Source organism: Thunnus maccoyii, chromosome 12 (genome assembly GCF_910596095.1).
Source record: "Thunnus maccoyii chromosome 12, fThuMac1.1, whole genome shotgun sequence".
Classification (NCBI taxonomy): domain Eukaryota; kingdom Metazoa; phylum Chordata; class Actinopteri; order Scombriformes; family Scombridae; genus Thunnus; species Thunnus maccoyii.
In genome coordinates, this window is record NC_056544.1 from 32,262,343 (window position 1) to 32,287,567 (window position 25,225).

The following is a 25,225-nucleotide window of genomic DNA, read 5'->3' on the forward strand; positions in this document are numbered from 1 at the left end:
GTTGAATGAAGGTAATGTTTGTGGTTTGTGTATTGAACTCTGCTGAATATGGAAGTTCGTCTCTCTTCTATAGTTCAGTAACAGCTTAGCTCCTCCCTGAATCTCTCCGTCTCCTCTTAGATCTGTATTTTCACTTTTCTCAGTTACTCTTCCTCTACCTTCAACTCTGGAAACTCTGATGCTGCAGTCACCATCATATAAATCATGTTTCAGAGAGAGAGAGAGAGAAAGAGAGAGAGAGAGAGAGAGAGAGAGAGGACACCTATGGTGGATGTTCAACCCAAACTGTGAGTTTCCCAAAGATTCCTGCTCACAGTTAACAGACTGTTAGCATGATTTTATATCAGCTGGAAGAGGGAAATGTTTTTTTAGTGACCCCTTTATACAGGGAGTTACAGACATGTAGCTGTGATTATTTAAAGGATGGATCACCTTTTCAGGGTTTACAAAAACACAAAGGACCTGATGTTATGCTCCTGCAGTAGAGACAAAATTGTTACATCATTGTACAACTGAAGTCAGCTGATAATGAAAGGAAAGCTCAGCATCAGATATTATACACAGACTATGAGCAATATGCTTCACATTAATGGACAGCTGAACAAGGTTTGATTTCAACTTGTTGACAGAATTTTCACAAGTTGAAGGATCTCAGTTCTAGAATCACTGAACTGTAGGAAAGTCTGAAACAGCAGCACTTAACATGTAACACACCAGCTGCCATAATGACTGTATTTTAATGTAATATACCATCAAGTTTTATCAGTAAAACGACTGAAATTATTGTTTTAAACCACAAATCTTAACCCAAAGGAAATGTGTAAATTGAAGATGAGAGGACCTCAGGTTGAACCCTGTAGTACACCACAATAACTCTAGTTTGATACCAAACCACTGAAGTTTAACAGTGTGTGACTCCCTCTAGTGGATGTTGTGGAGTATTCTGTTGTCTTTGCTACAAAGGTTTTTGTACAGAGTTTTGGTGTTTCGTGTCACTGTGGGCTGCAGAGCACAGTAGTACACAGCAGAGTCAGACACTGCAGCAGAGGAGATCTGCAGATCCATTTGGGTTTTATCTTCACTCACATTAAAAGACAGTCTAGGTACTGGATCTGATATTGGACTTCCAATTCCTGTGTGAGAGATGAGGAATTCTGGTGGTTTTCCTGGATATTGCCGATACCAGAAGAATCGATCAGAGCCAGTTGCAGGTTTTGAGTATTTATAGGACAGAGTAACAGTGCTGCCTTCTAAACTGTTCTCTTCATTGTTGACTGGAGTGAGTTCTTGACAGCTGACACCTAAAGGAAGAGATAACTCTGTTATAACATGTTGTTTCAGTAAATGAATCACATTCAGATACTATTAGCATTAAACTTTTATAAAATACAGAATCTAACATACCTGCAAGAATGGCCAGAAATGGTAAAGACAATAAAGAGTATTGTAATGCCAGCATGTTGAATGAAGGTAATGTTTGTGGTTTGTGTATTGAACTCTGCTGAATATGGAAGTTCGTCTCTCTTCTATAGTTCAGTAATAGCTTAGCTCCTCCCTGAATCTCTCCGTCTCCTCTTAGATCTGTATTTTCACTTCTCTCAGTTACTCTTCCTCTACCTTCAACTCTGGAAACTCTGATGCTGCAGTCACCATCATATAAATCATGTTTCACTCATGTGGATACAAAAAGTGATTTTACATTAAAATAATTTCAGTTTTTTTTTTCACATCATCACTTCGTCCTCAGTAACAGTTCAGTCAGGAGCGACTTGTGTAAGTTGTACTAATTACTCAGTAATTACAAGGAAGCCTTTTTGATTCAATTATAAATCACTCAGAGGAAAAAAGATATTAGTTTTCTTTGACTATAGCCATTTAATATCTTATGCATGATGAATAAACTCCACTACTTGTAGCTATTTAATATCTTGATGGAGGATGGAATGAATGAGTTCTTGTACCGGTTCAGTCTGCATTGCAGGATCCTGAAAGGCAACACTTCAAATTCAGAGTTCAGGATGTGTGTTGGATCATTCAGAATTTTCTGTGCCTCTCTGAGCACAGATTTTTCACATAAAGACTGAAGATGGTTTTGTTCTTTTTGACCTATAATCTTCATGTCTGTTTGGATAAGATGTGCAAGCTTAAACTTAAAAAGTGCTGACAGGTTACCAAACTTTCTAAAATCATTTGGTAAAAATAAAAACATTAGTTTGCTGTTTAGAGTTTAAGCCTTCTCACAAAGTACATCCTCTGTTGTAGCCTGGAGCAGATTTTCAACATGTACATGCCATGTGAGCGAGCTGTCAGTGTGAACAACGAGATATTTGTATGAGGAAACCTGTTTGTTGGGTGTGTTGTGAATGATAGTTGGACTATGGTCACCAATTGACTTTGGATCGAATATCATCTCCTCCGTTTTATTTATATTCAAGATAAGATGGTGAGCGTCACATTAATCCACAAACTGTTTGATATCATAGTGGTAAAGTGATGTGTCTTCATCACTGTGTAATAAGCCCAGAATGGTGGCGTCATCAGAGAATTTTACAATGTAGTTTTGTGGAGTTTTGCTCACACAGCCGTTCATGTAAAGCGTGTGTTATGGAATTTTCCTTCTTCAGGGGTTATTAATTGGGTTGCATTGGGTCAAGCCTGGGCCTTGAGGTCACACTGTAATTCTTAAGCAGGAATGGGACATATTCTCCTCTCCTTGAGACTCCAGCTGTCTGTGATGTTTTGGGGAAAGCAGAAACTTCTCTGATGGAGGGTAAATCAGCATCGCCATGGTCACCGAGGTCGGAGGAGGGTTTCCTAGACAACACAGATAGGTGGATACGTAGATTCTATTGACGCAGTCAGACATTCAAAACAAATCTCCTGACAGTGGCCTGAAATTTCATGAAACCTGACCTAAACTGACATGGGTAAAATGTAATTCCTTGTTTAGAAACTAGTGAACCAATGAGACTAATTTTTCATATTGTAGGCTGATCTGCTTGGGTTAAAGACTAAGACTCAGACTTTCAGAGGGCAGAACGGAAAGAGACAGCATCCGAGTTGCAGATGACTTCGATGTTCGCTATTTCAGTTCTCCTTGATCAAGTATGTCAATAAACTTTTTCAGCTTTAAGACATCAAAGGCTCGTGTCCACTTTTCTCCACTGAGGTGCTGACCATCGCTCAAAATATCCACAACAGCGTGAAGGGAAGTGGGGAGCTCACACATCCTTGTGGGACACCTGTGCTGATGTGTTCAGGGTCAGATATTGCCTCATTTATCTTTACATACTGAACTCTGTCAGTTAAAAAAGAAAAATACCATTTAATAATAAAAGGATTGACATTCAACTGTTTCAGTTTATGTAATAATAAATAAGGCTGCAAAGTGTTAAAAGCTGAGCTAAAATCAATAAAAAGTAAACGTGCACCAAATGTCTAAGTCTAAGTGGGTGATACTGCTGATGACATCATCAGTGCTCCTTCCTTGTTTATAAAACCTGCAAGGATTTTAACTCTGGGTTCACCTCATTATTCAGTAAAGACACAATATATATTTCAAAGCATTTCATCACTATTGAGGTTAATGCTACAGGCCTATAATCATTGTTCTCAACTGGACAAGACTTCTTTGGGACTGGAGTGATAAGAGTTTTTTCCACAGTGCAGGGACAGTGTGGGAGTCTATTAAGCACTGAAAGAGTGGACGCCAAGCTGGAGTGAGTTCTTCGGCACTGGTTTTTAAGAGGAGGATAGAAATCCCATCAAGTCCCCCTCATCAAACATTATTTAACAGAAATTGTTGTTTCATTGCTGAACTTCTGCTGTGTGATTTGGTTTCATGGTGTTGAATGGAAAACTCCTCTAAAGTGTCATTTATATACATCATTTAAATCTGTTTAATAGACAAAACATTAATTTCCATGAATCAGTTACATATGATGTCATTCTAATATGATACATTGAATTTTTAATGAAAGTTTGTTTTTCAGTGTTTTCTGTGTCCATTTATTATGTTTGATGGTGTCTTGTGTTTGAAGCATCATCCAGCTGGTTTGTCATTGATGTGGATTTGCTGCTCATGTGAATCCTCCCACAGTGTTTCATTAGCAGCTGTAACCACAGTGACTCTGATAAAACAGGAATTAGCAGAATCCATCTGATATGAAGCTGTGGTTTGAATACCACTTCCCTCCTCTTTGAAGAGTAGTCAGATATTTGTGTTCAGGTTTTTGTACAGCCTCTTCTACACTTTCTATCACTGTGTGTCTAGAGCACAGTAGTAGAGAGCTGTGTCTGCCAGGGTTAGACTCTGTATGGTCAGCTCAGTTGTTGTAGCTGATGTTTGGGAATCATATCGATTATCAGGACTATACTGATCACTCAATCCCTTTGCTCCTTTCTTGAGTATAAATTGAGGTGCCTGAAGGTCAGAATGATGTTTGTACCAGTAAAGGTAAATATTTTTATAACTTGACTTATAGGTACATGTGAGTGTGACAGATTCTCCTTCTCTTCCACTGACTTCATCTTGTTCAGGAGAGATTGTGTCTCCAGCTATTAGTCCTGGAAAAAGTAGAGAAAATGAAGCCATTAGACTAACATTGTTCATGAGGCTGAGAGGAGAAGACAGTGGAAAATGTCAACTGTACAGTGTTACTCTGTGGACACAAACTGATCAACTGTTCATTTGACTGATTTCTATAGAAATCATCTTCCAAGGTGTTACCTAGTGAAGGAAACATGTTGTATTAAAGTTCTGTTCCAGAGTCAAATATCCATCATTTGGAAAATATCACACAATGACAAAAACATACGTACCTACAAGAGCTGAAAACAGTGAAATGACAGCCAGTGTTTCCATGGTTACACAAGTGAAATGTGCTGTAAGTGAATGTTGAGTTTGAATAAGTGTTGAGTGGTTTTGTGAGTTGTGTTTGGTCTGATGTTCACAGCTGGAATCAAACAGCTCTCTGCCATGCAGCCACCTCTGCAGTCAGTAGGAGGAGACTCATATGTCAAATGACATTCATTTGTAAAACTCTTCATCACAACTGTGTCTCATGAGGGAAAAGAATCTAGACTGTTTGATAAGAAACCACTGAAGTTTAACAGTGTGTGACTCCCTCTAGTGGATGTTGTGGAGTATTCTGTTGTCTTTGCTCCAAAGGTTTTTGTACAGAGTTTTGGTGTTTCCTGTCACTGTGGGCCGCAGAGCACAGTAGTACACAGCAGAGTCAGACAGCTGCAGCTTCTGGATCTTCAGAGGAACTGATGTTTTGTTCAATGTAGCATCAAATCTGTCTTTCTGGAACTCTGCAGCATTATCTCCTCCACCAGAGTAACGTAGCAAAATATACTTTGGGGAATCATTTACTTCTTGTTTGTACCAGAACAAATAGGGAGTTCCACTGCTCTTATATTGACAGCCAAGTGTAACTGTGTGTCCTTCAGCAGCAATGACATCTCCTATTGGCTGGGTCACGCTGTCTTGTCCTTTACACTCTGGGGAAGAACAGAACATGCAGAGGAAGAGATGAATCAATAAAGATGATTGATTAAAGGAGAACAATCAGCAGCTTTAAAGAGTTACCTAGCAGACACTGAGACATCTAGAATAGTCTGTTTTTTTACTGACTGCTGTCTGTCAGACTGAACCACATCTTTTTTTTTAAAGTTATAAATGTTCCTTCTATGAAGGACATTAAAAGCACTTATAGCTCAGTTCTGTGTTAAAACTGTTGAGAAAGGAAACACATTCTGCTTTCTGTCTTACCAAAGAAAAGAGCAGCAAGAATAATCCACAGCCAATGTTCCATCTCTACAACAAGGTTTAAATCAACAGGAGAAACTATCTGATGTTCAACATTCAGTCTGAGAATTGTTCTCTTCACAGCAGCAGTTAATATTGACAGAATGGTTGAACACAGTGCAGAAGTAGTGCACCGCCTACTTGATAATGTGGCCCTCTAGTGGAGGTAAAAAGTTCAGTACAACAGTGTGGAAAAAAGGCTTCCAGCAGCTTGTCAGTGTGTCAGCTTGTGTTTTTGTACAGAGACTGTGGGTTTGCTGTCACTGTGGGCCTCACAGCACAGTAGTACAGAGCAGAGTCTGTCACTGCAGCAGAGGAGATCTGCAGATGGATTTGTTTGTCTTTCACTGTAATCTCCAGTCCAGAAATTAGAGCATTTAATATCTTTCCAGTTCCTAAATGATAGATGAGGAACTCTGGTGGTTTTCCTGGATATTGTCGATACCAGAAGAAATAATCATCAGCTGCAGCAGCTTTGTAGTATGTGTAGGACAGAGTAACAGTGCTGCCTTCTAAACTGTTCTCTTCATTGTTGACTGGAGTGAGTTCTTCACAGCTGACACCTAAAGGAAGAGATAACTCTGTTATAACATGTTGTTTCAGTAAATGAATCACATTCAGATACTATCAGCATTAAACTTTTATAAAATATAGAATCTAACATACCTGCAAGAATGGCCAGAAATGGTAAAGACAATAAAGAGTATTGTAATGCCAGCATGTTGAATGAAGGTAATGTTTGTGGTTTGTGTATTGAACTCTGCTGAATATGGAAGTTCGTCTCTCTTCTATAGTTCAGTAACAGCTTAGCTCCTCCCTGAATCTCTCCGTCTCCTCTTAGATCTGTATTTTCACTTCTCTCAGTCACTCTTCCTCCTCGTTAACAGACTGGTTACATTTATAACTGGAGTTGCAGAAAGGTAGCTGATCACCTTCTCAGGCTTTACAATCACAAGAAGAACCTAATGGTTTGCTTCAAAAGTGGAGACAACATTACCTCTTCACTGTACGATTTAAGCCAGCTGATGATTAAAGGAAAACACAGCATCAAATATTATACCCAGACTATGAGCAGTAAGCTTAACGTCAACAGACAGTGTCAGCAGATTTCACCTGTTTGGCAGAATTTTAGGGGCAAATTAAAGGATCTCAGTTTAAGAATCACTGGATTGTAGGAAGATCTGGAACACTAACACTTAACTCTTTGATCCAACAGTAACATGTAAACTGAAAATAAGAGGACCCAGGATTGAACCCTGTGGTTCACCACAAGAAATCCAAGAGAACTACAGAGAAACTTGTTTTATAATAAGAATAAACCAATCAAACTCTGAGTCTGTGATGTCAACCGGTTCATGAAGAGAAATTATGATGTCATATTTTCTATAGAATGTTGATATGATCTATTTATCTGTATTGCTTCTATTTCTGTTGTTTTCATCACCACTACAAGAAATCTAGACTGTTTGATAATAATTGACTTGACAAATAATCAGCCCATCCTCCCTTCTATATTTACCTTCATCCAGCCCTTTTGCACTTTGTGCTCCGGCACATTCATGAACCTGAATAACAGGAGTGCCTGGAGACGCCCGCACAGTCCGTACATCCAGGATCTACCACACTGCACTTAAAATAAGGTCCGTTATGTGTCTACAAAAGTAATCAGTGAAGATTATTATCCTCTTATTATCCTTATTATTTATCCTCTGGGCCAAACTGTCAGTGAACCAGATTCAGCTTTAAGATTAAAACAGCAGTGGACTTCCTCTTTCTGCACCACTCTCTACATTTTGTCATCATTACATTAGAAACATCACAAAATTTCAGATGTTGTTTCAGTCACACCATTGAAAAATCTATCTATATGCCGATGACATTTTATTATATTTCACAAAATCCTATATTCCTTCTGGTGTAATAATAATAATCAGATCTCAGAGGGAAACAATGTTGGTATCTCTTGGTTTCATGGCAGGAGCTGAAATTAAGGAGGGCTTTTAAGAAGAACTCTAATGGAAACAAAATTATCTTAGATAGTCATTTTTGTGTTATTAGCAGTTTTTTTTCCCTTTTTTCTTTCAGACACACATGAAAAGGTCAGAGGTCTAGTGTGGGGGGAACATGGGGAGGCAGGCCGTATGCACTACATTTGTACAATGATTGTACCTACTGTATATGTACATAGTGTAACTTTAGAGATCACACTCATGTTTTGTTATTTTTACATATTTGTTATGATTATGTCCTGCATTCTATGTCAGATCTTCATTTTTTATTCTTTAGACTTTTGTCAATTTATTGACAGGATTCAGGATATCAGCTTAATGCACATTTACCCTTTATGAAACTGAAATAATAATAAATTACATCAAGGTCAAAGGATACCTGGATGATTTTCCATGAAATGATCAAACCAGTTTAGAAAACTAAAATATGAGCAAACAAAGTCCTATATCTGTTTAAAACATTACAAATACAAATTTTAATTTTCTCTTTGAATAAGATAATACCCTTTCAGACATTAAAACATATTATTGCACATTTTAACATCTCAAAACCAGGGACAATTCAATAAGAACTTTAATGCAGCAATAAAAACACATCAGAGGTGTTCTTTTGGTATTCTTAAAGAAACATGCAACAAACATACTGACATGGAAACCTTTGGTGTAAAAGAAGAACCAGGTGATATCACCTTTTGCTGACAATACTCTGCACTTTGTTTCTAATCCTCAAAACTCTATTAATGTAAACTACATTTTGAAAGGATTTTAAAATTATGGGATCCTTTCATCCTTCCATTAACACCATGTTTTACATAATGATTTATGATACCACTGCTAAACAGACACACTGTCAGTTGAGACTCAAAGACTTCATAGATATGTAACAATACTTTATATAATCCCAAGATTAAGATCAAGAAAGAGTTATAATCCTGCATGTATTGTTGGTGTCAAACATCCACAGAAAAATATTTGATTTCAAGAGAGAAAATGTTTATTGTTTCAAGCATCTAAGTCATCAGTACTACAATAATGCAGTTGTTACAGTTTGAAGTTACACAAGGTTACACTGTTCTGATTAGAGATCAGAGTGAGAGCAGTAGCAGAGTAAAACCAGTAGCAGAGTCCCAGTGAGTCAGGTCAGGACTGGGAACACTGGTCTCTCCTCAGTGTCTCTGAGACTGGAGTCTGGGAGCCCTGGGTGGCCTCACAGGTCACAGAGCCCACCTTCCTCCACTGGTCTGCAGGGAGCCTCAGGGTGCTGCTCCAGCTGTAGCGGCCGTCCTTCTGCAGCATCCCGGGGCTCCTGCTCTCCTCCCCGCTGCTGCTGCCATCCACCATCCAGGCCAGACTCCAGTCTGAGGGGAAGCCCTTGTTGGCCAGACATATGAGCGTGGCCTTCCCCTGCTGCAGCTCCTCGCTGGAGGGGGGCAGCACCGTCAGGGTGGGACGGACATCACCTAGGAGACACCAATCAGATTAGAGGACAGCTGTCAATCCAACACCAGACACTTGGACACCTTTACTGTGAGAGGGTGGAGCCATATGAGGACTCTTTCTGTGCTGATATGCATGAGAGGTTTCTCAGAGGGAAGTGAAACAGTGTGTCAGTGAGTGACTGGTGGAGCAGAAAAAACATCTGACAGAAACTCCCTTAAGTCGTTTATATGTCTGTTTAATGTATTTTATTTTACACTATACACTATATATAAATAAGGACATAAAGTTTGAATATATAATTCAGACATCTATGATTTAGTTTGAATTAATAACAACATATTTACTTTCATAACTATCAAAAGATCAACAGTTAATCAGATTCATCAGTCAAAACTAACAGACCACCGTAATATACGGAAAATGTTGAGACATTCAAAAAATGAAAAACCCTCAAAAATTTGTCAAAATGATTTCAGACTGAGGTTAAAAGACAACTGGAGACATTTTAAATGATCAGAGATTCACAGCATTTCACATTGTTTATCTTCTTTGAATTTAAATTATTATATTAAAACAGAGAATTAAAGGCTGAAATTAAAATCATTTTTAAAGTAGGATTGTTGTTTTTTACTCTGTCCTGCAGTTCAAGCTGTTCACATTTAACAAATTAACTTGAACATTTCAAAAAAAGTTCAGTAAAGCTGCTTTGAGTTCAACTTTAAGGAAACACAAGAGGAACAAACAATAAAACTGAGACTTTAAAGTGTTTTAGATCAGCACAGTGGAAACTTATATCTACTACAAATGTTCAGACGTAGAAATTATAAACTTAACTGATGATACAGTATTTAATATTTTAGCAGAAACTTACTTCCAACATCCAGTCTGGTTCCTCCACCGAATGTGAACCACAGTGATACAAACTCATTGAGCCGCCGTACAAAAACCTCTCAGTGTAGAGAGACACGGCTCTCTGACTTTGACACAAACAAACTCACCAAAATGAAGTAAAATTACTGAAATAACTCGAAAACTTACAACAACACAGAGCCGCCAATTTATGAATATGTGATTTTATTTCGTATATAATGATTTTAAAACTCAAGTTATATTATCTTTTTGTGGTAATACATTTGAATATAACAAAATACATTCTAAAAAAAAAAAACAGTCGTCAATACACATGAAGTCCAAACCACATAAAAATAAACACTGACACATCCTAATCAATACTGTGATAAGTTGATTGATCCATTGATGAAACAGCATCATCAGAGTAATCCAAGTCCCTGTTGGAGTCAGTCAGAGCATTTCCATAGAGAGCCACTTTGCATCAGCGGCACCATGCTCCAGTGCTCTGGGAGAGTTTATAGTCCTGAGAGTTGAACACTGGATGACTGACAGCTGTCCTTCATCACAACAGAAGCCACAGAAATCCTCCTCATCAACAACATGACTTTGATCTCCGTCCTCATCTGGACTCTCCTCTGCTGCTGCTTCACAGGTAAAGTCCAGAGAATCAAACTCCTCTCCTCTATGAACATCCGTCCCTCTGAAATGAAGCCCACAAAACCATCAAAACCATGACGCTGCTTTATGTTTTTGTCTCTGTATCCTCAGAGTCCAGAGGCCAGATCACAGTGACTCAGCCTGCAGCAGCGACATCTGCTCTGGGAGGCTCCGCAACCATCAGCTGTAGGACCAGTCAGGATGTTTATAGTTGGGGCAGGGCTCGCTACCACGCTTTAGCCTGGTACCAACAGAGAGATGGAGAAACTCCTAAACTGCTCATTTATGATGCTAATAATCGAGTATCAGGGATTCCACGTCGTTTTACAGGCAGTGGATCAAACTCTGACTTCACTCTGACCATCAGTGGAGTTCAGGCTGAAGATGCAGCAGTTTATTACTGTCAGAGTCTCCACTCTATCAACAGTCAGTATGTGCTCACACAGTGAAAAACCGTCGTACAAAAACCTCCCTCAGTCAGACTGAACAGAAACTGACTGATACAGTTCACTGAACACACACACACACACACACACACACACACACACACGCACACACACACACTTTATTAAGTGTGTCAAAACTAAAACTATATTCAAACAATGAAATAAAGGACTCACACAAACAGTTTTATTTATAAGGAGATTCCTCTGAAATCAGTGAAGTTTACCATCACAGCTTCTTAGCATCAACTCAACAATGATCCCATGTTTGTCATTAATTATGAGCTCAGTGTTTCCTCTTTGAAAAGAGAGAATATACCAGTCTGCTACTGTTGGTGAGCCATGGCTCAGTATGGCTGATGACCTTTAACCAAAACCATCAAAACAGGTGATATACTGTGGTTATTACATATGTAACAACAGCTCACATGTTGTAACAAGATCATTAAGGAACAGAAACATGTCAGGTATTTGGGCAGGAAAAAAATCAAGGTGGTTAAGCTGTTTCCTTGATATCAAATATGTTATTTGTGCAGGTTTTGAGACACACAGCTCTGAGATTTGTCAGCCCAACAAAGGAAGCGGGAGTCATTTTCACAGACCTATCTGCATGGAAAGATATCACATGAAAGAGCCGACCAGCAGTGTGTTTGAGAAGGAAAAAAAACTCAACTAAACATTGACATACATTAGTATTAAACTGTGTCATCCTTATGATGGTATGGTATATATGGCTGTGAAGTCAGAAGGAGGAGGATGGAGTGGATGGCAGGCGTACAACATGCAGGACTCTGGCAGCAGAGACCCGGGTTTGCATCCTGAGTCCCGTGTGTAGTTGGGTTTAGGCAACAAGTCAGGGTGGGGGCGACTCCACCCACTGCAGGGAGAGAGACTGATCACATTTCTGCTCTTCAGTGTTTCACTTCCCTCTTTGAGCTCAGTAACCATGGCAACAGACAGGCATCACTGCTGAACCATGACAACAGACAGGTTTCAGTACTAAAGATAAAAACCAAACTAATAGTTTACATCTTGATCATTTCAAAAATCACCCGTTAGCAAGAGTGTAAAACTTTAGTTTCATTATATTAAAATTAAAAATTTCTGGACCAAACCTTCAGGTTGTGTGAACCAGAGGGCTATTGCACAAAAGCAGAATTCAGAAATCCAGGATAACTGAAAAAGTGAGGCTTGACCTGGTCTAATCAGTGCATCCAGGCTTAATCCGTTGCACATTTGCCAAGCCAGGATGAGGAGGTGCGACTATGTCAAGCCAGGTGTAAGTAATTCCGATAAGTTTCTTGAACAGACCACAAGGTCGATCACAGATTTACTGATGCAGAAATGGAGAAGACGTGTGACTCATACTTCTCCCCAAATGAGCAACAGCTTGTCATGGAAACTTATGAGGAGGTGAAACATATTATAAGTAAAAAGGCAATATGGCCGCTGTAATTAAACAGAGAGAAAAAGCCTGGTAGACAATAGCAGACCGACTGAATGCGTAAGTAGTCCAATAATATACACTTATTAACCACTACTCCACTGAAACCGTCATAATTACAATTCAACAAGTTGTCATTTTCACAAATTAACAGTTGTACACTTTGCCTTAAAAGTGATCAGTGGAAGTTAATGTTACTCAGGAAATGTACCATGAAGACTAATTACAAACCACAATGCAAGAATATGTACTACAACCATATGTGCAAATCTGTGTCTCTATATCTCTATATCTCTCTATCAATGTTCATACAGAACAAACATGACTGGACAGAAGAGGATTTGGCAACAAGTAAAACTTAAATGAAAGAACATTTTGCAGGCTGGTTAGTGCCTTGATTGCTGATGATAATGTACAAATGAGGTGTATAAATTACTTAGAACGTGCCTGCTCACATTTTATTGTCTGTACTGATTTTAGGGGGGTGTTGGCCCATGGTGTTATGTGGACCGTCTTACTTTGGCTTGCCTTGCAGCATCTGGTAACACACTCTCTCTTCTGGAGCCACTAGACGATAATCTGGTGAGTATTATTCATTAAAGGTGTAGGTTTGGCACATCCTGTCAATACAAGTTCTATTGGATATGACGGGGGGGGGCACTTCTGCAGCAGATGACGAGGAGTCTGTGTCACTGGACTCCAGAGGGCTTGAGGTATCATGTCAATCTTGTGGAAATACTTTAGTCCATAATGGATAAGAAGTCAGTGTTGTGGTGCTCCATAAAAAAAATATCACATTTGTAACAGGACCCAGATGTTTTACAGCCAGATAGCCAGCATGGAAACGTAGTGAGTATTGCCTAAAGGAAATCCACATTATGCACAATTCCTGCTGTGCTAATTGACAGGTGTTTTACAGAATTCACAAACTCTCAGATGTCTATACACCAAACACCTAGAGAGACAAATAGAGCTGGCAGATGTGAAGATAAAAGTCTACAAGAAAAAACTGCAGGATATGGACCTTGATATGGAGATCAAACGAAAGACACTGAGGAAACTGGACCCAGAAATCCTGAAACTAGAAAGGGAAGTGATTTCAATGCACACTGTAAGCATGACTGTAACACAGTGTATTAATCATTGTTGTTCTCTCTCCCAAGCTCCAAGCTGACAAGTGATGACTGCAAAATAAAAAGGTCAAAACACTTTGTGGTGTCCTCCCAGTTTCATGAATGTACAGTACACTATATAGTTATCGGTCCACTGAAGTGAGACTATAATTTGGGAAGATTATACAATTATGAAACCTAACAACAAACTGTGTGCTACCAATTCCAAATAAAATATATGTACACAGGGAAGAGTGACATACACTGTCCTTTATTAGTAAGGGATAGGCCTCATCAGCATTTCTAATCATCTCAAGATGTGCAATAATATACGTATTCATCAAACCTCTGACAGCAATATGAACAGTAGGCCTAACAGTGATGACTATCACATGAATAATTATAAAAATGATAATGGTTACAATTAAAATAACAGTGGATCTACTTCACTGAATGGCAATGTATCTGTGGTATTTTAAAGCAGGATAATAAAAATGAAGAAAAATATATACAGAAGAACATGGAATAACTGTAAAACACACTTATTACCGATCGGAGTGACAGCTGACTGGTCAGATAGAGCCAGGATTAATCAAGCCTGGCCGTTAGCCTGGTCTGAAGCAGGCTAGCTGCACAGAATGAATCTCCATGGTAACTTATGTGCCTCACCTTTAGTGGATGTTTCTCAAGCATTTGTTGTTTGATATCCTTAAAGTTTAACAGTGTGTGACTCCCTCTAGTGGATGTTGTGGAGTATTCTGTTGTCTTTGCTCCAAAGGTTTTTGTACAGAGTTTTGGTGTTTCCTGTCACTGTGGGCTGCAGAGCACAGTAGTACACAGCAGAGTCAGACACTGCAGCAGAGGAGATCTGCAGAGGAACTGATTTTGAGGTTGAATCCAGTGTAGATGAAAATCTTTTTTTAAACTCATTTGGTGTGTTCCCTTCGTTCAGGTTAACTCGGCTCAGGATGAACTTGGGGCTGTTGTTTCCATCCTGTTTGTACCAGAACAAAGTGCGACTTGGGTAACTGGTCTCAAATGTACAAGCAAGTGTAACTGTGTCTCCTTCAGCAGCAATGACATCTCCTGTTGGCTGGGTCACGCTGTCTTGTCCTTTACACTCTGGGGAAGAACAGAACATGCAGAGGAAGAGATGAATCAATAAAGATGATTGATTAAAGGAGAACAATCAGCAGCTTTAAAGAGTTACCTAGCAGACACTGAGACATCTAGAATAGTCTGTTTCTACTGACTGCTGTCTGTCAGACTGAACTACACCTCATTCTCTAAAAAAGTTATAAATGGAGGCAGAAATAACTTGTTTCCTTTATGATGGACATTAAAAGCACTTTTAGCTCAGTTGTGTGTTAAAAACTGTTGAGAAAGGAAACACATTCTGCTTTCTGTCTTACCAAAGAAAAGAGCAGCAAGAATAATCCACAGCCAATGTTCCATCTCTACAACAAGGTTTAAATCAACAGGAGAAACTATCTGATGTTCAACATTCAGTCTGAGAATTGTTCTCTTCACAGCAGCAGTTATTATTGACAGAATGGTTGAACACAGTGCAGAAGTAGTGCACCGCCTACTTGATAATGTGGCCCTCTAGTGGAGGTAAAAAGTTCAGTACAACAGTGTGGAAAAAAGGCTTCCAGCAGCTTGTCAGTGTGTCAGCTTGTGTTTTTGTACAGAGACTGTGGGTTTGCTGTCACTGTGGGCCTCACAGCACAGTAGTACAGAGCAGAGTCTGTCACTGCAGCAGAGGAGATCTGCAGATCCATTTGGGTTTTATCTTCATTCACATTAAAAGACAGTCTAGGTACTGGATCTGATATCAGACTTCCTGTTCCTGAGTGAGAGATGAGGAATTCTGGTTGTTTTCCCGGATATTGTCGATACCAGAAGAATTGATTAGAACCAGTTGCAGGTTTTGAGTATTTGTAGGACAGAGTAACAGTGCTGCCTTCTAAACTGTTCTCTTCATTGTTGACTGGAGTGAGTTCTTGACAGCTGACACCTAAAGGAAGAGATAACTCTGTTATAACATGTTAAAGTCACGATCAAGGAATCACATTCAGACAAAAGTGGAATTGAATTTTTTTCATGCAGAAACTTTCATACCTGTCAGAATGACTAGAAACAGTAAAGAAAATACATAATAGTCCAATGCCAGCATGTTGAATGAAGGTAATGTTTGTGGTTTGTGTATTGAACTCTGCTGAATATGGAAGTTCGTCTCTCTTCTATAGTTCAGTAACAGCTTAGCTCCTCCCTGAATCTCTCCGTCTCCTCTTAGATCTGTATTTTCACTTCTCTCAGTTACTCTTCCTCTACCTTCAACTCTGGAAACTCTGATGCTGCAGTCACCATCATATAAATCATGTTTCACTCATGTTGGATACAAAAAGTGATTTTACATTAAAATAATTTCAGTTTTTTTTCACATCATCACTTCGTCCTCAGTAACAGTTCAGTCAGGAGAGACTTGTGTAAGTTGTACTAATTACTCAGTAATTACAAGGAAGCCTTTTTGATTCAATTATAAATCACTCAGAGGAAAAAAGATATTAGTTTTCTTTGACTATAGCCATTTAATATTTTATGCATGATGAATAAACTCCACTACTTGTAGCTATTTAATATCTTGATGGAGGATGGAATGAATGAGTTCTTGTACCGGTTCAGTCTGCATTGCAGGATCCTGAAAGGCAACACTTCAAATTCAGAGTTCAGGATGTGTGTTGGATCATTCAGAATTTTCTGTGCCTCTCTGAGCACAGATTTTTCACACAAAGACTGAAGATGGTTTTGTTCTTTTTGACCTATAATCTTCATGTCTGTTTGGATAAGATGTGCAAGCTTAGACTTAAAAAGTGCTGACAGGTTACCAAACTTTCTAAAATCATTTGGTAAAAATAAAAACATTAGTTTGCTGTTTAGAGTCTAAGCCTTCTCACAAAGTACATCCTCTGTTGTGGCCTGGAGCAGATTTTCAACATGTACATGCCATGTGAGCGAGCTGTCAGTGTGAACAACGAGATATTTGTATGAAGAAACCTGTTTGTTGGGTGTGTTGTGAGTGATAGTTGGACTATGGTCACCAATTGACTTTGGATCGAATATCATCTCCTCTGTTTTATTTATATTCAAGATAAGATGGTGAGCGTCACATTAATCCACAAACTGTTTGATATCATAGTGGTAAAGTGATGTGTCTTCATCACTGTGTAATAAGCCCAGAATGGTGGCGTCATCAGAGAATTTTACAATGTAGTTTTGTGGAGTTTTGCTCAAACAGCCGTTCATGTAAAGCGTGTGTTATGGAATTTTCCTTCTTCAGGGGTTATTAATTGGGTTGCATTGGGTCAAGCCTGGGCCTTGAGGTCACACTGTAATTCTTAAGCAGGAATGGGACATATTCTCCTCTCCTTGAGACTCCAGCTGTCTGTGATGTTTTGGGGAAAGCAGAAACCTCTCTGATGGAGGGTAAATCAGCATCGCCATGGTCACCGAGGTCGGAGGAGGGTTTCCTGGACAACACAGATAGGTGGATACGTAGATTCTACTGACGCAGTCAGACATTCAAAACAAATCTCCTGACAGTGGCCTGAAATTTCATGCAACCTGACCTAAACTGACATGGGTAAAATGTAATTCCTTGTTTAGAAACTAGTGAACCAATTAAACTAATTTTTGCTATATAAATAAAGTTTATTATTATTTGTTTTTTTCATTTAATATTTTTTGTCTCTGAAATGGTGTCTTGTGTTTGAAGCATCATCCAGCTGGTTTGTCATTGATGTGGATTTGCTGCTCATGTGAATCCTCCCACAGTGTTTCATTAGCAGCTGTAACCACAGTGACTCTGATAAAACAGGAATTAGCAGAATCCATCTAATATGAAGCTGTGGTTTGAATACCACTTCCCTCCTCTTTGAAGAGTAGTCAGATATCTGTGTTCAGGTTTTTGTACAGCCTCTTCTACACTTTCTATCACTGTGGGCCTCAAAGCACAGTAGTAGAGAGCTGTGTCTGCCAGGGTTAGACTCGGTATGGTCAGCTCAGTTGATGTAGCTAATGTTTGGTATTTACGTTGTATAAACTGAGGTGCCTGAAGATCAGAATGATGTTTGTACCAGTAAAGGTAAGCATCTCCATAACTCGTCTCATAGGTACATGTGAGTGTGACAGATTCTCCTTCTCTTCCACTGACTTCATCTCGTACAGGAGAGATTGTGTCTCCAGCTATTAGTCCTGGAAAAAGTAGAGAAAATGAAGCCATTAGACTAATATTGTTCATGAGGCTGAGAGGAGAAGACAGTGGAAAATGTCAACTGTACAGTGTTACTCTGTGGACACAAACTGATCAACTGTTCATTTGACTGATTTCAATAGAAATCATCTTCCAAGGTGTTACCTAGTGAAGGAAACATGTTGTATTAAAGTTCTGTTCCAGAGTCAAATATCCATCATTTGGAAAATATCACACAATGACAAAAACATACGTACCTACAAGAGCTGAAAACAGTAAAATGACAGCCAGTGTTTCCATGGTTACACAAGTGAAATGCTGTAAGTGAATGTTGAGTTTGAATAAGTGTTGAGTGGTTTTGTGAGTTGTGTTTGGTCTGATGTTCACAGCTGGAATCAAACGGCTCTCTGCCATGCAGCCACCTCTGCAGTCAGTAGGAGGAGACTCATATGTCAAATGACATTCATTTGTAAAACTCTTCATCACAACTGTGTCTCATGAGGGAAAAGAATCTAGACTGTTTGATAAGAAACCACTGAAGTTTAACAGTGTGTGACTCCCTCTAGTGGATGTTGTGGAGTATTCTGTTGTCTTTGCTCCAAAGGTTTTTGTACAGAGTTTTGATGTTTTCTGTCACTGCCACAAAAAAACCTTACAAACACAAACTAAAATGAAACACACAGCAGTGAAAACAACATCAATAAATCCATAAAAGCAGCATCATATAAAATAGGGTTAAAACAGTAAATAGAAGTATAAAATCATCATCAATGCAAAGTTGATTTGAATAAAGCAATCAGAGGGAATGAGCCACTTTGAAAAGCTGCGTTTTAAGACGGGATTTGAAGGTTCAGAGAGAATCAGTGTTGTGTATGTCTGGGAGACAGAGGTCCAGAGGTGAGGGGCAGCACAGCTGAAGGCTCTGGACCCCATGGTTGTCAAGCAGGCAGGAGGTGTAGTGAGGAGAATGGCAGAGGATGATCTGAGAGTACAGGAGGGTGTGAAGGTGTGAAGGAGGTCAGAGAGATACAGAGGTGCTAACTTATGAAGGGCCTTGAAGGTGAGAAGCAGAATCTTAAAGTCAATATGGTGTTTAACAGGAAGCCAGTATAGTTGCTGGAGAACAGAGGTGAAATGTTCTTTGGAAGAGGTTCTGGTAATGATACGGGCAGCCGACTCTTGAACAAGTTGAAGTTTATGGAGGAACTTGTGAGGAAGACCAGAAAGGATAGAGTTGAAGTAATCAATACAGGATGTAATCAGAGCATGAGTGAGAATGGCGGTACTGTTGGATGTAAGAGACAGACAGAGATGAGAGATATTGTGTAAGTGGAAGTCAGCAGACAGGGTGATATTATTGATGTGTGGCTCAAAGGATAATGTGCTGTCAAGGATGACGCCCAGACTCTTAACCTGGGGGGAAGGGGTGACTGTGGAATAATCAATAGTCAGTGAAAAACTGGTGAGTTTGGATAAAGTAGATTTTGTACCCACGAGGAGAATCTCTGTTTTATCACTGTTAAGTTTGAGGAAATTATGTGAAAGCCAGGATTTGATTTCCAGCAGGCAAGCGGAAGAGGAAGAGGATGCAAGAGTGGAAGTAGGTTTGGTAGACAGGTAGAGCTGGGTGTCATCCGCATAGCAGCGGAACTGTATTCCAAATTTTCTGAGAATATGGCCAAGTGGTAAGAGATAAATGATAAAACGAAGGAGGCCCTAGACAGAGCCCTGAGGAACACCGCTAATAACAGGGAAGGACTGGGATTTTAGATTTTCAAGTTGGACAAAATGAGGGCAACCAGAGATATGAATGAAACCAGGAAAGTGGGATACCAGTGATTCCAGTGGAAGCTAATCTGTCAAGGAGGATGGTATGTGACATGGTGTCAAAGGCTGCACTCAAATCCAGGAGGACAAGTATGGTTGAGAGGCCAGAGACTGCTGCTATCAACAGGTCATTGGTGATTCTGACCAAGTCTGTCTCTGTACTGTGGGAGGGACGGAAACCAGACTAAAAAATGTTCATACAGGTTATTGTCTGACAAGTGAACCTGAATCTGAGCTGCAACTGTTCTTTTGAGCATTTAAGAGAGAAATGGTAAATTTGATATTGAAATTATTCAAATTGTGTTGACAGATGAAGGAACAAGACCAGAAATAAGGGAGGAATGTACGATGTCGGTTATTAGAGAGGACATGTGGGGTAGACAGGCTCTTACCAAGTGAGTAGGAGGAAGATCTAGTTGGCAGGCAGAAGATTTGGATTTTTGAATGTGGCTAGATATTTCAGCAACAGTTGGTAGTTTAAAACTAGAGAGTGTAGAAGAGGGGGAGCACAGACTGGTGGATAAAGTGAACTGCATGTTATATTTCTTGAATAGGTCAGTTTCAGGTGGATATTTTTAATTTTGACACTAAAAAAGGTTTTTGTACCTCAGTGACAGTTTGCTCCTCCCTTAATCTCCTCCTCCCTGCTCTCACAGCTCTGACTAATAATGTGTTCAATGTGCTTTTCATATCACATCATACTGATTAGCTCATAGCTAATATGATACTGAAATATAATATTGAACATTTTAAAGATTGACCTAAATGTCAAATTATGATTTTACAGCAGAACCTAAACAGCTCATGATAAAAACTGACAGTATGAAACAAACATTCTCATATTTTCATTACATTCACTTTTTAACCCGACGAGTAACTTCAGGTTTTTGTTCAACACACAGTTTTATGTCACTTTATGTTTGATGGTGTCTTGTGTTTGAAGCATCATCCAGCTGGTTTGTCATTGATGTGGATTTGCTGCTCATGTGAATCCTCCCACAGTGTTTCATTAGCAGCTGTAACCACAGTGACTCTGATAAAACAGGAATTAGCAGAATCCATCTGATATGAAGCTGTGGTTTGAATACCACTTCCCTCCTCTTTGAAGAGTAGTCAGATATCTGTGTTCAGGTTTTTGTACAGCCTCTTCTACACTTTCTATCACTGTGGGCTGCAGAGCACAGTAGTAGAGAGCTGTGTCTGCCAGGGTTAGACTCTGTATGGTCAGCTCAGTTGATGTAGCTGATGTTTGGGATTTATATCGTTTATCAGGAATATATTCAGCTATGCTCCCCTTTCCTCCTTTCCTGAGTATAAACTGAGGTGCCTGAAGGTCAGAATGATGTTTGTACCAGTAAAGCCAAACACTCCCTGCATAGCTTGTCTGATAGGTACATGTGAGTGTGACAGATTCTCCTTCTCTTCCACTGACTTCATCTCGCACAGGAGAGATTGTGTCTCCAGCTATTAGTCCTGGAAAAAGTAGAGAAAATGAAGCCATTAGACTAACATTGTTCATGAGGCTGAGAGGAGAAGACAGTGGAAAATGTCAACTGTACAGTGTTACTCTGTGGACACAAACTGATCAACTGTTCATTTGACTGATTTCTATAGAAATCATCTTCCAAGGTGTTACCTAGTGAAGGAAACATGTTGTATTAAAGTTCTGTTCCAGAGTCAAATATCCATCATTTGGAAAATATCACACAATGACAAAAACATACGTACCTACAAGAGCTGAAAACAGTGAAATGACAGCCAGTGTTTCCATGGTTACACAAGTGAAATGTGCTGTAAGTGAATGTTGAGTTTGAATAAGTGTTGAGTGGTTTTGTGAGTTGTGTTTGGTCTGATGTTCACAGCTGGAATCAAACAGCTCTCTGCCATGCAGCCACCTCTGCAGTCAGTAGGAGGAGACTCATATGTCAAATGACATTCATTTGTAAAACTCTTCATCACAACTGTGTCTCATGAGGGAAAAGAATCTAGACTGTTTGATAAGAAACCACTGAAGTTTAACAGTGTGTGACTCCCTCTAGTGGATGTTGTGGAGTATTCTGTTGTCTTTGCTCCAAAGGTTTTTGTACAGAGTTTTGGTGTTTCCTGTCACTGTGGGCCTCACAGCACAGTAGTACACAGCAGAGTCAGACACTGCAGCAGAGGAGATCTGCAGATCAACACGTTTCTCTGTTTTGTTAATGTGAGCTGAGAAATCAGAAACAGTTGGATAAATCGATCCCCCCTCAGTGATGTAGAGCAGGAACTCTGGTCTGGATCTCTGGTATTGTCGGTACCACTGGATATTGTAGATAGAACCCTCATATTTACAGGTCAGGTTGATGTTTCCTCCCTCTGCAACACGTTCTTCAGTATTTTCTGGCTTTATGCTGTTCATGGAACCCATGGCTGCAAAATGAGTCATTCATGTCAGTTAGTCTGCAAGAGATTTTAAAAGAGACTCAACAGAGGTTCTTGACTTTTACTGTCATCTTTGATCATTTTAAAATACATTAAAAACCCAACATGTTCTTTCTGTTTGTGAATTTACTTCCACAAAATCATCCAGCTATGAAAAACAGATATCTGGTTAATACATCAGGTAAAATGAGACTTTCATCTCTGTTCTAACACTCACCTATAAAGTGAGATAACAGCATAAAGAGGTAAAGCAACATGTCTTTGGAGTTGTTGAAACCAAACAGACAGTAGATGATCAATGTTCTTCCACTGCAGTAGAATGAAGAAACTAAACAGCCTCTCTGCTGCACAGCCCTTCTCCTCAGCATCAAGCTGATTGGGATTTTACTTCCTCAAACATTTCTGCTCTGCAGACAGAAAGAATCTCATTGGTTGAGTTGAACCTCAGTGGGCGGGGCCAGGAAATCACCTCTATAGGTTGTTGAACCGTCAATGACATCATGAACTTCATCACAATTTAACACGGCTTTCAGTTCTGTTAAGTTTGAGTTGAACACTGAGATCCATCAGCCTCCTGACAAACTCATCATATTTACTTGGAGCTCCTGACAGTTATCTCAGGCCAAACACTCGCTCCAACTATTTAAAATGTCAGAAAATGTCTTTCTGTGTGCATGAAAAAGAACAGCTTGCCTGAACTAAAACTTGTTACTGATTATGTTTGTTATATTTCTGTGTCATGGAAGCAGCAGGAGATGTTCTGTTGTTCAGGAGGACTGTGTGGAAAAAGCAGTGCTGGACCAGCACAAAGCAAACACTCCCTCAGTGTTTGGAATAGATCTGCAGCCATCAATCAACCAGTCAATCAACAGGAAATTAATCAGCATGTATTTTCATAATCAAATAATAATTTCAGCCATTTTTTCAACAGAAGTACCAAATATTTGATGGTTGCAGCTTCTTAAATGTGAGGATCTGAAGCTTTTCTGTGTCATACACGATCATACACTGAATTTCTTTGGTTGTCAGACTGCTAATCAGACTAACAGGACATGTGAAGACGTCAACATAGTCTTAAAGATGAAGGGTAAAGTCCCTGCATGTTTTGAAGGCAGACAGCACAATCCTCAAGCAACAGACCAACTCTGTCTTCAACCCCCCAGCAATGCTGGCCGATAATACCAAACTCCTCACTGACCAGATCATCTAAACCACCTCCTGCAAACAGAAAGGATCGGATAATGAACCCCCATCTCCTGCATGGTCACCAAACCAGACCACTGACCCAAACCATCTTTGATCCTTCAAGCTACAAGAACCAGCAAGATGGAGAGACCAATTCACACCCCAGTGTGAACTGATGGTACCATCTGGATAAAAGACCCCCACCATTGGTTATCATAACTCACCTCTAACAGCCAGTCACACACAGAGACGAGCTGGCACCAACTTTAATCCCACTGTGGATTTTGATTTTCAGATTTTCCAGGACTCGAATGACCAACCCAAGAACTGATCACTGGGCAAACCAGCATAAGGCACAAGACATGCTCCACAATATGTCATGCTCCAGTGACATACAGACACTCACAGACATTTACCAGAACACACACACACACACACACTAAAGCTACTATCAAAAATGCAAAATTAAGAATCATGCAATTGCTAAATTGTAAATACTTTGATTAATGGAGTAACCATATTCAGGAGTTGAACCTGCCTGTCCATGAACAGGAGGGGACTGACTGTGCCCCCCCAGAACTCTGCAACCCCTGGGACTGACCAGGATGCACATTCTAGGCGGGCAGACCAAAACTTTAAAACAGTGTCTTATCTGAGACTCTAGGCTGTTTTGTTGAGGCCGCTGCTTTTTGCTGGTTGCTGGCTGGTTTTTCCAGGCTGGTTGTCCAGGCTGGCTACTGGTTTCTTCTTACTTTTGATTTTGTATTCTTGCTTTCTGTCATGCCAGTGTGAAGCTTGAAGTTTGCTAGTCTGAAGATGTGACTCAGAACAACAGGAGGTTAAACCTCAGAATCTAGAGTCATGAGTTGAGGGTCAAGCCTAGGAGAGCATGAGAACATAAACCAGGAGCTTTCAAGTTCAGACCGGCCAATTTACTCATCATTACAAGATCCAGACTCCAGCTCCTCACCCCAGCACATCAGACTCGATTCTCCATAAGAAGCCACCCCAGAGAGCAAGCAAGTATTCATACAAAACCTTCACCAACTTGCTTAAACCCTGGTGCTTTCATGATTTCTCATTTCAATTGGCAATTCAGAACTCAGTTGTTGTACCATTGATTTGACTCACTGCTTCTCAGGTAACAGTCATCTCATCTGTTTATCAGGTCTCTCATACCAACTACACAATAGATAACTCTGCATCATGCATTTCAATCATTCACTAGCCATAGCCTTGTGTACCAGTTTCTCTTTCCCTCTTGTGTCTTGTCTGTAAAATGTTGTAGTGTTTAGTACTATTATTAGTAATAAATGTGAATGTAACTAAAGTGAACTTGTTTCTGTTGTCTTGTGCTTGCATGTCAGTCACTTAACCTTAAAAGACCTTATACTCTTGCAAAATCATAATTAATATTAATAACAATCATAATTCTAATTGACCTTTCTTGTGCGGCCAACAAGGAGGACTATTTCCCTGTTATTATACCTACTCTAATATGAGTGTAGCCCGTCTACCCTCTATATTATGTAGATGGGGCCCTGAGTTCTTTATCCTAATTTCCTTTGTTATATTATCTCTGATTAATTTAATGTTTTTTGCTTGGGTCACTTTGGAAATCCTATACCTCTTGAATAAACCTTATTGTAAGACCACAGTGTAACAAACAATTGAGTGTACTAACCCTTTAACACAGTACAATACCACACTCTAATATAAGTTGGTATAGAGTATGAAGGCTATATAGCTTTTAACCTCTGAAATAGTAAACACA

At 39.6% G+C, this 25,225-nt stretch overlaps 1 protein-coding gene and 2 gene segments (V, D, J or C); all 3 read right to left on the reverse strand.

Moving 5' to 3' along the window:
- Nucleotides 1–8,797: 8,797 nt before the first annotated feature.
- Nucleotides 8,798–12,030, reverse strand: LOC121908850. The segment is given in 3 exon segments: nt 8,798–9,281; nt 10,133–10,208; nt 11,992–12,030. Coding segments are annotated over 3 exon segments (435 nt in total).
- A 2,559-nt stretch (nt 12,031–14,589) lies between these two features.
- LOC121909140 lies at nt 14,590–15,468 on the reverse strand (the record flags this gene model as incomplete). The annotated part of the segment is given in 2 exon segments: nt 14,590–14,891; nt 15,182–15,468. Coding segments are annotated over 2 exon segments (345 nt in total), but the record flags the coding sequence as incomplete, so codon positions are not given.
- LOC121908851 lies at nt 15,355–22,721 on the reverse strand. The gene is made up of 4 exons (XM_042429146.1): nt 22,484–22,721; nt 21,974–22,254; nt 15,472–15,769; nt 15,355–15,374 (listed from the first exon to the last, which is right to left on the reverse strand). Exons 1-4 carry the CDS (start codon nt 22,632–22,634, stop codon nt 15,355–15,357), a joined length of 750 nt encoding a protein of 249 aa, XP_042285080.1. The 5' UTR covers nt 22,635–22,721.
- Between the last annotated feature and the right edge of the window lie 2,504 nt (nt 22,722–25,225).

Excerpts from the sequence above, each read along its gene's own strand:
- LOC121908851 (XM_042429146.1), bottom strand. The coding sequence starts at position 22,634 with ATGCTGAGGAGAAGGGCTGTGCAGCAGAGAGGCTGTTTAGTTTCTTCA. Across the intron at positions 15,770-21,973 it reads ACTCTGCTGTGTACTACTGT|CTCACTCCAGTCAACAATGA; the intron begins GCTGTGAGGCCC and ends AGCTGTCAAGAA. Across the intron at positions 15,375-15,471 it reads GAGGCCCACAGTGACAGCAA|AGGGCCACATTATCAAGTAG; the intron begins ACCCACAGTCTC and ends TACCTCCACTAG.